The sequence below is a fragment of the Poecilia formosa genome, unplaced genomic scaffold (assembly GCF_000485575.1).
Source record: "Poecilia formosa unplaced genomic scaffold, Poecilia_formosa-5.1.2 Scaffold1287, whole genome shotgun sequence".
NCBI classification, from domain to species: Eukaryota; Metazoa; Chordata; class Actinopteri; order Cyprinodontiformes; family Poeciliidae; genus Poecilia; species Poecilia formosa.
Genome location: NW_006801226.1, coordinates 2,365 through 16,159, shown reverse-complemented (window position 1 = coordinate 16,159; position 13,795 = coordinate 2,365). Strand labels below are relative to the sequence as shown.

General features: G+C 38.3%; 1 protein-coding gene across 1 annotated transcript; it reads right to left on the bottom strand.

The window, feature by feature from the left end:
• Window positions 1-1,761: 1,761 nt before the first annotated feature.
• Window positions 1,762-4,027, bottom strand: LOC107835234 (nuclear factor 7, brain-like; the record flags this gene model as incomplete). Its single annotated transcript, XM_016667570.1, has 3 exons — window positions 3,900-4,027; window positions 2,863-2,982; window positions 1,762-1,997 (listed from the first exon to the last, which is right to left on the bottom strand). Coding segments are annotated over exons 1-3 (484 nt in total), but the record flags the coding sequence as incomplete, so codon positions are not given.
• Window positions 4,028-13,795: the final 9,768 nt, after the last annotated feature.

The window sequence follows — 13,795 nt, the reverse complement described above, 5'->3', positions numbered from 1 at the left end:
TATGGACTCAAAGCAAGTTTCTATATGTTGCTGACAAGTTGCCTGCATGTTTTTTTTAATCTTATTTCAAGTTTACAAAATACCGTATTTTCTGGACTATGCACCTACAAAGTTTTTTTTTTAAAACTGGAAACATACATATATCAGCTGCACCGTGATATAAGCTGCTGATATTCCCACCGCTCTCGGTTTTTCACAAGGACGCAGCAGAGGGCTGTATCCTTAATAAATCTGCTATTAAGGACGCAGCGCTCTGTCTCCAACGCCGAACCACAGATTTGTTCAAGCCGAGTTTACGTGCAGCGGCTCTATTTCCCTCCTGTACGGCCAGATCGATAGCCCTCAACTTAAAAGTTGCATCATATGATCATATTCTTTGTGTGGTTTCTATGATGAGGGGGTATGAGTTTAAAATAATTTCTGAGTCGTTCCTGCTGCTAGAATGTGCTTGTTCTAAATGAAAATTAGCATTTTCTTCTTTAATTTCCAATTTTGATTTCTAATGATTCACTTCCTGCTAAAGAGCCCCCTGGTGGTTGAAGAAAAATCCACAGAAAAGCCGCATGGCTCAAAACGTGGGAAAAAAGTAGCGACTTATAGTCCAAAAAATATGGTATTTGGCAAGTACCAGATAACAGTTGCAAAAACAGACAATAATTTAACAAGCGACTGAATAAACCTTTGTGTCAAATTGTTCCTTTAATGATCCTGAAGGGTTAGAGGCCACTGCAACTTTAGCACCAAATCGTGGCTAAATCATACCAGTTCTGATGGAAACAACATCCAGCAGAGGAAGCAGCTCCAGTTAGTCTAGGTTTTAGGGCTGTCTGGGTTTTAGTTCGCCTCCTGCTTTTCACTGATGGAATGCAACTCAGCAAAAATGTACAGAGTTGACTTCTGATTTAGTTCGCCTCTTGCTTTTCACTGATGGAATGCAACTCAGCAAAAATTTACAGAGTTGACTTCTGATTGAGCTTCCAATTCAGGAAATGGAAAAAGGTGCCTCCTATTGTTTCCACTTTGAGCATCGTTAATCTGCTTGAGTTTAAAAGCTAAAATACTTAAACTCTTAAAATGTGGTCTAGATTATTCTACACTAATAGCAGAAACTAAGTTTGTGATTCGTGAAACTTTTATCGTAAATGCAGGTAAAATCCAGGAACTGGTAGACAACCTCTCATTACCTGATGACCAGTATTTCTGGGTAAAGTCAAGCTTTAGCAAGTCACTGCTTCCTGCTGTCCTTTTAAAAGTTTATTTTTTTTTCTTTTTGTTAGTCCACCCAGTTTGTGGACTGTGTTGGTTTTCCTTAGAATAATTGAGAGTGAACTATTTTTATTATTTTTGTTGTGTTTCTTTGTCCTGTGTCGTTTTCGGGTCACTTTCCAGGATATAAGAGATCCAATCCTGTTTGAAGTGAGATCTTGTGTTTAGATTGCATGTAATTATTCTGCAGTGAATCAGTTTACAGTGAACTATTGTAGCGTTTTATCCAGGTTGACTTGACAATAGCAATGGGAAACCTTCTTATTTGTATAATTATAATTATTGTTAACTTTAATCATGTTTTTTGATTGTTGCCTTTGGGCTCAGTGGAATCATAACACAGAGTTACCAACACATTTATACCAGCTGGAAAACACAGATTAGTAGAAAATAATTGATCACAAAAAGACTTTTAAGCCTTGAAATCCCAAATCTGAATGAAAGACGTGAATCTGGTCCAACAGACGACAGGATGAAGCTCTGATCTGGTCTCACCTGGAGCACAGCTGCTCTGATTGGCTGTCAGCAGTTCAGGTGCTGTTCTGGGTCTTTCTCCACACTGGGGGCAGGAGGAGAGTCCAGATGGAGCAGACTGCTCCCTGTAGGACCCGATGCACTGTCTGCAGAACCAGTGTCCACAGCTGGTAGAGACCAGATCCATCAGAACCTCCTGACACAGAGCACAGCAGGACGGCTGCTCCTCCTCACCAACGCTGCTCCTCTTCCTCCTCCTGTGAAAACATTTCTTCATCAGTGACATATTTCACTACCAACAGCCTGGAGCTGAACATGTTCATGAAGATCCACCAGAAACTAAGGACCAGAAAATAGGTCAGAACAGAACCTCAGAACATTGATGATCTCTGGTTTAAAGTTCTTCATTGTATTATATCTGGTATCATGATTGATCTTCCTTTTGTTGTATTTGTCCATCTGATTCTGTTCTGGGACAATAATCATTATTCTGTCTTAGAGTAGAAAACTGATCCATCAGAGGCTGAAAGAAACAGAAACTGACTCTGATCTGGATTCCAGTGGAGAAAGTTGGATCGTTGTTTTAATTGTGGAACACCAGTAAACAAGTATTTTCTAAATTCCACGTCTTTTATTAGTCGTATAAAATTGGGTCGACTAAATCTGACTTCATGATGATCCTTTGGACTTTGGTTCTGTTCACTCTGTAGTTTTATTGTCCTGGTTTATTGTTTGCAGTTGTAGTCTTTGTTACAGTCCATCGTTATTGAGCCCAGTTCCTGTTTTATTCAGGTGGTCTGGTTGATTATATGGACTTTGGTTCTGTTCACTCTGTAGTGAGGATGAACCAAGTCTGACATGGAAATCAGGCGAGACGTTCTGCTTGTCTCGCCTGTTAATGTCCCCACTCACCTGGAAGCTGCTGCAGCTTCAGAAACACAAAGATTTTAGATTTTCCTCCACAGTTGGTTCTGGTCTCTCAAAGCCCAATTTATGTCTCTATTTAACTACAATGGTTTAAATTATATTTTTGTCTCTGCATCAGATTCTAATCAGAAATCAAAGTTAAACCTGGTTGGTCTCTGCAGAGTCACATCCATCAGTTAGAAACTGGTTTCTTACTCTGGTTCTGATGGTCCAGGTTCAGCACTGAAGTCTGGAGCTTCGTCTTTGGACAGGTCACTACTCATGGAGGGACAGATGGATCCTGGAGGTTCTGCTCTCCCTCTGTGGTTCTGATCTCTGAAACACAAACATGTTGTTATTCAGATCACATCAATCAGAAACTCTGAGATAAAAACCAGAGAAGAAGCTCTGAACACAAACTGCTGCAGAGAAGCAGGAGGTTTAAAGCTCCAGAGTGAAACATTCAGACTGGCCTGTGAGATCAAACTCAACATTTTCTCCAGAAATGGTTTTACTGGTCTGGGTCACAGCAGAACCTGCAGGTCAACAGGCTCATGTCCCAGTTTGATGGAGCTGATCAGATCATATTTCTATGAATTATTCCACAAAGTTCTTCTATAGTATCCAGTACTAGAACTGCAAAGCCCAGAATGCACTGCACAGCATCACATTGCTGCCATCTAGTGGTGGAAGGTGGCAAGCAGAAGATCTGGTCCCTGATATCAGAACTAAAGCTGTTCATCTGGCCTGAGGAGCCGATGTGGGTCATTAAAGAACAGAACCCAAGAACCGACCAGGAAGCAGAACCTAAGAACCAGGAGACCAGCCCCGTCCTCTAGAGCTGCTTTGACCTTTGACCTTTCTGTTTGGAGCTGCTGAGGCTCAGTGGGCGTGGCCAGGTCATCAACCTACCTGGATCAACTGGACCCAGTGTTCCCAGTATATAAACTGGACCCAGTGTTCCCAGTATATAAACTGGACCCAGTGTTCCCAGTATATAAACTGGACCCAGTGTTCTGAGGATATAATCTCTGAATCGTCACAGTCTTGCTTTTTGTTTTTCTGAAACATTTTCATCATTGATTCATTCAAACTCTGATTTACTGACCAACATCCTTCATGTTTATTCAGCTTCAATGTAAAGGAAAAATAACAATCAAGCTACATTTTTATATTTAACTTGAAGATCAACTAGTTAGTATCAGATCTAATATATTTCACTCACATCAATCAGATAGAAACTGGTTTCTTACTTTCTGTCTGAGGGTCGAGGTTCATTACTGAATTCTTCAAGTAGATCTTTGGACCGGTCACTCCTCATAGATGGACTGATGGATCCTGGAGGTTCTGATCCGTCCTTCTTTAGATCCAGATCTTCCATCTTCTGGACTTCTGGAGAGAGAAACCATAACCAGTCAGTCCAGTGATCCAGTTCCAGTAAGTGTCCTGTAAAGCAGAAAGCTGGTTCCCATCATGAGTTCAGAGGATCAGAGGAACCTGATTCCAGCACAACCTCAGAAACTAAATGTCTCTTCAAGGCAGATGGATTTTGTCTGGAATTTTGACAGCAAACATCCTGGTCTTTCAATCAGACACAAGAAGCTTCTGACAAAAACAGAAAACCAAGTAATTCACTGGTTGCAGTCTAACAGGTAACTTCTCTTTAAAAAGGACAGAAGTGACCTGTGTTCTACCGCAAGGTTCAATTCTGAGGCCTGTCCTGTTTAATATCCGTTCCTTTTAGGTCAGGTTATAACAAAATAATCAGATTATTTACCATGACTAGATTATACACAGCTCTACATTATGGTGTCACCAGATGACTCTGAACCCATCCAATCACTGAATAGATGTTTAGAACAGATCAATGTGTGGATGAGACAAAACTTTCTCCTGCTGAACAGAAACAAAACTGAAGTTATCGTTCTGCAGTTTTTAAATGTTCCACAGGTACAAAACACTGGAATGAAATGGCTTAATTACCCTAACCCTTGTCTTTATGTGGCTCTGAAGGTTCAGGTCAGAGTCCATCACTACTCCCAGGTTTCGGGCTGATCGCTGGTTTTCAGTTGTAATAACTGAAGCTGTGCACTGATTCTAGTTCGCTCCTCTTTAGGTCCAAAGCTAAGACATAAAGACAGTTACAAAGTCAGCCTTCTGTCACCTGAAGAATATTTCCAGGATTAAAGGACTAATGTCTCAGCAAGATCTAGAGAAACTCATCCATGCGTTTACCTTTAGTCACACTGATAATTGCAACAATGTCTTCACAGGTCTGACTGAAAAAAACATAAATCCTGCAGCTGCAGATGATCCAAAAATGCTGCTGTTAATGTTCTGACTAAAACCAGGAAGATAGAGCATATCACCCAGTTCTATAGTTCTACCACTGAGAGAATAGACTTTCACATACTGTTGTTAGTGCTAAGCCGCTCACTGAACGGTTTAGCACCACAATACATTAAAGATCTACTGTTGCTGTATCAACCTTCCAGACCCCTCAGGTCTTCTGGTTCTGGTTCTACTCTGCATCCAGAACCAGAACTAGAACCAAACATGGAGAAGCAGCATTCAGCTTCTATGCATCATAAATCTTGATCAAACTTCCAGAAAACTGTAAAACAGCTGAAACACTGAGTAATAAACTTGATAACTTTGAGTCATCCACTCCTCCATGATGCTGTTTTCAGCTCTGAACTGGATCCTATTCTAGAAACATCCAAACTGAGGTCAGATGTAGTGAATGAAGGAGTGAACATTTCCTCCTGAACAGCGGCCTGTTGTCATGTTGGACCGGCTACCCTGTTAGAAAGCAGCGGTTCTGGAACAGTTCAGGTCCAGATCTGGTTGAGAGGAAGATGATCTGCTGAGAGTCAGAACCTCAGAGACCCGATCCTGGAGAAGAACCAGTGAAAACTTCAGGTTGAACATCAGCATCACCAGAGGAGCAGACCAGCAACTGTTACCATGGTAACAGTAACATGACTTCACAGCAGAACCTCAGAGGACACAAACTGGACCAGTTAACCCAGAACCAGCTGCACTTCAGCAGGTCCATTAAAACCTTCAGTTTGAATCTGAGAGGATGAAGCTGCTGCAACGTTCGGACCTCATTTCCTTAAAGCTGAAAACAACTTAATAAAAATTATTTATAAATGTTAAAGCAGGAGCAAAAGGTTCCCAAGCAACAATCCACTATGGCTGCATCGTTTCTGCCAGCAGGTCTGATTAGAAACTTAGATTTTTCTAATAGAAACAATAAGATACAAATGAAGCCTGTTCCTGTTGCTGCACATCCTGAGCCGTTCAATTGTTTTACAATTTGGATTAAAATGCAGGTTTCTACATTTTATGTGACTATTTCATCTTGATAAATATTTAATCCATCAATTCCCCCCAAAAATAACTTTTTGCATTTTTAATTTACTATAGCAACATCACAAAAAAGAAAGGTTGAACTTAGTTAATAATATTAACAGAATTAAATTACATTTGAGTGGTTTCTTTTCTTTTTGACATGTCTGTGCAGCTCAACTGTTAGCTGGAAACTTTAGTTCAAAGTGAATTTATGACTTAAGGAAATGATAACATGTCCACATATTTACCAGGTTGGTAAGAATGGCTTCTTTCCTTAATAACTGAAATCATTATTTGAAAACATTTTCTGTTGAATCATTTTACGTTTTTCTGATTTTAGTTTGATCATCTGAAACATTTAAGAATTATATAACAAAGTGTAGAACAAGAGCAGCAACATAATATCTAACAGTCTCATGACCTCAGACATAAAGAACTACAAACATGTCTACTCTTATTCTGACTCTGTTCACTGACAACAAGAAGTTTTATGGTTCAGTTGGAATCAAAACCTCCACAGCAACCTTTGTTTTAACAGAGATCAGAGTAACTTTGTTCACCACAGAACCAGAAACAATCATTAGAAACACATTTATTGCTGCTGACACCAAACGATGTAAACAGGAAGTTACTCTGGAACAAAAATCTGTCAGAGAATCAAGCAGTTCTGACTCTTTTCTCTTCAGAGAGAAAAACTCACTGAGCTGCAGTGAAGTTTCAGTAAAAAAGTGATTTTTACCTTCAACTCCGAGAGACTTGATTTAATTCACTCGTTCTTTAGAGCTTCTCTTCTCTTCCTGCTACCTGTGAAACCTGAGCCTATCCCTTCTTTATTTACACGAAGTCACCTGAGTTTCTCCAACAGCCATGATGCGTTCAAGGACATTCAGTAACATTCGCAAATATATTTAGCTTCATATCAACCTGTTTATCCACAGGGTGATATTTTCTAGAGTGTTAATTAAATATCTGTGACGTGTTCTAGAGACATTAAACAAAACTCCACCAATATCATCTGCATGCTGAGGCTAACTGGGAGCTCTGGGATCAACCGGAGCAGCAGGTGATGCAGCAGCTCTGCAGAAAACCTGGTCAGGACCTGAACATCTGGTTTCTATAGCAACCTGGTGTAAATAATTATTGAACATGTTTGATTATGAAACTTGTTGGTTCCAGTCAGACCCAGTCCAATCCACAATCTATTTCCATGTTTTATTGTCCTCCTCTGCAGGAGACAAAATGTCTACAGATTCAAAACTATACAAATATTAAATAAAGCAAAACAAAGTTTACTGGAAAACATTCAGTGAACAAAAAGGAGAAACAATTTAAGAGGAAAATGAATGTAAAGAATCAAAGATCTGGAGCTGAAATGAAATAAATGTTTGTTAGAAAGTGTGGAGCAGATTTATGGAAATGAAAACCTGAACTGAATTACATCAATTTAAAATAAATCAAAACTCAATACATTTAAACAATATTCTGCCTCATAACATGCATACCTAAATGGGTGATTCTTTTTTTGCGGCAACATTCCATGTCACCATGTTTTGCTTACAATTATTTTTCGTAAAGTGTGCCAAATATTTACAGCAAAGTATTTTAATTATACATTTAGATGTTTGCCATTATTCAAGTATAAATGAAATGCCTTTTAAATATTATTTTGTTCTTCACACACCTTTTTGGTGACCGACATGTTCAATTTCATTGTGTCCCCAGTGCAGTGTAATATACTTCCTCATGAAGTTTAAACTATTATTTATATATATATATATATATATATATATATATATATAATACATTTTTCTTACATAAATTGATTGACTGGACTAAACCTTAATTTAATATGCAATTGAATCTACTGAAACTATTTTTCTTATTTGATATTTTCTTCTGTTATACATGTCCCAGTACTAACTTTCCACCCTGCTATGATGTTTCCTTTCTGCCTTCAAAAAATCTAAAATTTCATAAAAACCATTTAATGTAAGTGACATCAATTGGTTTTGATGCGAATTCAACCATGGAAAACAAAGTAAGCTTCAACTGTCACTATCTCTGTACTTTTTCTTAGCTTAAATATATTAAACCTGTATGAGTAAAGCTTAAAGTTCCACCCTGTTAGGATAGATTGTGAAAAATGTTTATTCAGTAGAATTTAAAAAAACATGATATTAAATTTAGTCATTAAAGTTTTGTTATTCTGTTGAAGGTTAGCCAGCTAAATGTTGACCACATAAAGAGCTACAGGTAGATTAGTTAGAAAGTTCCACCCTGTTATGTTCATGAACCAAACAAGGTAGAAATTAGGGTGAAAAGTAATAATTTTAAGTCAAATAAAAAAATTTCAGATGATGGAATAGAGTTTCAGAGTAGTCTGAGGTATTATCAGATGTCTTTGCCATTTGTCTGTTTTCATTTCACTAGTTACCCCCATTGACTCCTGTGAGGGGAACAATGAGTACCTGTCATGGGAAAATCCACTACAGGGATATCACATGTTTTTGCTAAATAGAGCCAGGATAAATACTCTACCTGTACTTTGACTTGAAAGAGGCAATCCTGCAACCAATGATGAAAATCGTCAGATTTTAGAATCAAAGACATTGATTTTCCGCCCTGTTATGGGACAATAACAGGGTGTGATGTTCCATTCCTCACGTTTTTATTAAATATTGTTACAGAAACAAACAGAAGCACTCTGCATTTTTCTGTGCCATTTTGGAAGTCGAAGACCAATAAATGCAAATATTGGTATAAGTTTTTAAAATTACCAATATTTTCAATGCTGTCAGTAAAACCAGTTTTTTTCTTTACAATATAGTCATAAATGATTCATAACTTCATGATGTGTTACAATTTCAAGAATAAAACATATACAGTACAAGGGACACACTTTTTAATAAAAAGTCATTATTTAAAAAAAAATAAATGTTTAACTATTTGTGGTCTATATGTAAATGTTCATAACAGGGTGGAACACATTCAGAGACAATGGTGAAAAAAACACATGTAATTATTAATTTATCCAATCCTGAGCTTGCCCATTATTTATTTCTTATTTTTAAACATGTCAGTGTTGTAACACAACATTTAAAACATTAATACTTTTTGTTTCAAAAATCCTGAGGTCGAAATGTTGCCGCAAAAAAACAATCACCCAAATATAACAGAATAATTTATTTTTAGCCTAATTTAGGCCAGGAACAGAAACGTTTTACTTCCTCCTGCTCCCTCTGAGCAACTTTTCTTTTTTGTTGATTCATTTCTAATTTTTTTTTATCTTGTAGCTCAAAGAAGTGAAGTCGGATGTGATGATATCATCCTGAGCCCTCATGATGATGTCATCATCCTGAGCCCTCATGATGATGTCATCATCCTGAGGTCTCTGGTTTGGCTTGGAGCTCATTGTGATGCGTTATGGCCCCTGGCCTCTTGAGGCTGTGCAGGCTCCTTTTTGTTATGCAGGATCAGCTGTGGGAGCACATCTCCCTGATTGGCTGTCTGAAGGCTGCTGTAGAGCAGCTACACCATTGGACCAGCAGAAGATTGCCAAGCCAATCAGATGATGAGGCCCACCTGCTCCTTATAAAAGGCTCCTGAATCGGGCAGCTAGTTTGAAGAGGTTTTGTGAAGCTGCCCCCTCTTGTTTGGTATTTGCAACTGTTTTAGGCAGGTTTTAAACTAATTTGGTCTTGTTTGTTCCTGCTTGTCCAGTTCAGCAATTTTGACTTTGCTCTAGTTAACTACAAGTTAGAAGCTTGTGTTTGGGAGGCTTGGTGCTCCCATTAGCATTCCCTTTGTGTGTTTTTTTGTTTTGTTTTCCCCTTTGGGTTTATTTTGAATGGACTTGTTTGGACCCTTTTGTAACTTTACTTTGCATTTGATATTCTTGAGTTTGTTAATCCTTTTGTTTTGCATTAATTGGGTTAAATTATAGTTTTGTGAAACTTTCTCTTGTAATAAATCATTTTATACTCCATTTGTTCCTCTGGACACATTTTATGTTATCACCCCTGGACCCCTAGACCTTGGGGGCGTAACATGACGTCAGAAGCTCAGACTGACAGCGATCAGAAAGGATGAAGTCTGCCTCCCTGGACAGATGTTGGACGGTTTGCAGCTGCAGCTGGACATGGAGAGGCATCTGGTTGGAGGAGCAGATTGTATTCAGAACTGGAGCTTCATTGAGAGACAATGAGTCTGGATGGAAACCTGTTGGCTCTGGTTCTGTTCCTGGATTCTGATCCAAAGTGTCTTTCTGAGCCATTCAGGTTTGAATCTGTTAGAAAATCCATCATGTCGCTTATTAAAGCAGATTCACTATTTTGTGATGAAATCCTCTGAAGCCAAGAGAAACATTTAAAAACCTGGATCAGAAACAGGACTGAGTTTAACCCAATGGGAGTAACTTTATCTAGAAATAGTTTTCACCCTCCGTCTACTGACACCAGATATCTCTGCTGGTCACAACTGGTGAAGACCTACTGGTCCCAGTTTGACTCTACAGCTGGAAAACTGGAGCTTCTTCCTGTGAGAGGTGGGAAGAAACTAATTACTCAGTTACTTGAGTAACTTTTTAAAAATAGCACTTCAGGAGTATTTTTCATGTTGCTGTACTTTTTACTTTTGAGTACTTTTATTTTGAAGTATCTCTGATGTTGAAGTAGTGTGACTCCTGAGATCAGTTTCTGGCTGATCTGCTCACCTCTGCTCTCTGACCTCCATCTCATTTCTCCAGTCTGGAAACAACCAGGAGCCTGACTGAGCTCAGAGCTATAGAACCAGGTCCAGATTCCAGCAACAGAACAAACATTTACCTGCTGCTCTAAAGGGGCGGGGCTTAAATGACTGGTTCTGAACTGCAGGCATGAATCATGATCCGAGACCCACTGGAGTCCCAGTCCGTTTACTGGGAGACTCTGACATGAGGCCACACCCCCCACTGCAGGAACGCTCCAACGATGCCTCTTGTGATGTCATCAGAGGCTGGATGTAAAAGAACTGAACAGAAATATAGAGCAGGGTTAGGGTTTGCTCTGCAGGAGACAAAGTGCCTAAAGAGATTCTCCAGAAAGATCCGGCTGCTGCTGCAAAGAAATCAGATCAACTGGGAATAAAGTTGGATTTTCAGTTTTCAGATTTTATTCAGCAGCTGAACCAGAATCTGATGTTTCATCCTGGAAACCAGTTTTTTCTGATTCAGCTCAATTCTTCCTTTAAAACCAGATGCGAGACTCTGAGTTCAGCGTTTTCTGACGTCAGGAGGAAGAGCAGCAGAACCAGTAAAGATACTGGAACCAGTTCAGCTCAGCAACTGGAAACCACAGCTTTAAGAGATTTTAGAAATCTGATGCAAGAGTTTGTTGGTTCTGATCAGCAGGAAACCAGAACCCGACCAGAACCACAGCTCCATGAAGCCAGCAGCTTGGTTCTGAAGGAGAACCGGGCCGAGTTCTGGTTCCTCCACAGAGAGAAAACCCAGAGAGAGGAAAACAAGAAGTGAAAACTCATCTGATCCAAACTCTGCTCTGCTGCTACACGGAGTCTGAACCGGTTCTGATTCCTACCCGTCTAGAGCTGACTCACCTGAGGCTCCACCCCCTGACTCACCTAATTTTATAATTATATAAGAAGTTTCCCTGTAAATAGTTTCTACAAAATAAATTAAAAAGATACATTTCTGTGCATTTTGTAACGGATTTTGAGACAAACTTTTTTTTTAAATTGTAATTTCATTAATGTTTTAGAAATATTTTCAAAACTGAACAAAAAAATCTATTCCACCCTTAAGTTTTAATATAAAGTTTGGTCAAACAGCACATGAAGAGTTAAATATTAATGATTTTAAACTCTGGCTAAGTTTTAATTCATAAATACTGCTTTCTAAAAATCAAATCCATTTTTAAAGTGACAATTATATTTTAGAGAGTGCTTAAAGATTGCGACATCACAAAATCCCAATCTTTATATGAATAAGGTAACTAAGATTTGAAGTTCATCTCTTATTTGTGACATTTTCAGTTTTTCTTTCCTCAGTTACTTTGTGATTATTTATTCTCTTATTTCTTGATTTGCGTCTTTCGTTCTAATATTGTACAACAAGTAACTGAGTAAATGTAATTAGTTACTGAAACTCTGCTTTAGATCTGGTTCTGAGCAGATCTGATTCTGGTCCCATCTGGACCAGAACTTTATCTGCCTTTGACTCCAAAGACCAGGGATTCTGATGCATACTGGGAGTTTTCCTGTCTGTTAGAACAAGAACCTTACAGAACCTCAACAACCATCTGGGCTTCTACCTTTGCTTCCAGGGGTCAAAGATCAAACTGGTTCTGCTGGGTGGAACCAGAATCAGAAGAACCAGAAGCTGCTGAAAAATATATGTATTGAATGAATATAATATACACATTTTACTTTTTGATTTTCTAATTTTTCGACCAGCACCTGTTTTTCTTTGTACACAGTCCGTTGAATAGAAAACACAAATTACATTTTTAAAACTTTATTGGCTCATTAAACACCCAGGAACTCAAATTATATAAGAAATATGAATAAAAAAATGATCCAATCAGCCCATTATCCTACTGATTCTCTGAGGTCTGAATAAATCAGTAAATTCACATTAAAGAGCCCTGATGTGACACATCGAGTCCTAAAGTTCTCTAGAAAACAAAGTAAAACATGAAATATGGAGTTAAAAAGTAAACCACCAAAATGAACTGAGAAATATTAAAGAATCACTGACCATGATGTAAAACTTCATTATTTAGAGATGTTATAATGAATAAAAAAAACAGATAAACGCATGTAAAATATTTTTTTTATTTTTCAGATAAAATGCTGGATCTTCCTGAAAACTGCTCTAAGATCAGAGTTTCTGTGGAACATCCAGTTCTAAACTGGTTTCTGTAATGGAAGCTGAAGTTTCTCCGCAGTTTCCAGTAAAGCATCTTTTTATCTGTGGAGCTTTGAGGAACATTTTCCTGTCAACAGAAGAAGTGTACCATTATTTAATGTACGAAAGGACTAGGTGGAATAAATCAGACTAAATTCGTCTACTGGAGTTGTCAGTAATCAATAAAAACCAATACAAGAGAACTGCTTTCAATACCATGCATTTTAAAGAGAAAATTAAAGTGACCACCACAAGACAAACATACATAGAACCCAAAATAATAAATACAAAAAGATAAATACACAGTACTGCAGTTGCCATCCTTTGACCCTAAAAAGGGTCACCTGGCCTGTATTAAAATAAACAGGACCAGTAAATTACCAGGCTGCTAGTTAACTAGACTTTTCAGTTACATACAGAAATAAATGCAATTATATCCTAAATCTAAACTTTCAGACAAAGATAGTGTTTAAGATATTGAGATAAATGTTATCTTAAACATGTTGAATTTAAGAAGTGAGATCAAATGACAATTGATGATCAACAATTAACATTAACTACCGACAACATGCTAAACAAACAAAACAACATTGTGTTTACTACTCACCAATTCCATTCATAGTTCAGTGGATGACAGCTTCATGGCTCCAAGCTCACTGGATGTTCAGATTTGTAGCTCCTTTGTCTCCAGCTCTCACACCTGACTAGGAAAGCTGGAGCAGGCCTAAATAACTACCTCAGGTGCGTTAATTGGCTGAATGCACTGTGTGACTGACTGTCACTCTAACCAATGGAGCAGCAAAGGCGGGACTAAGGGCAGTTTTTACCCCGGGTTACGGCAGCAGCAGCAGAGAAAAGAGGTTTGAAGTGTCTTTATGATTCAAAGCTGAA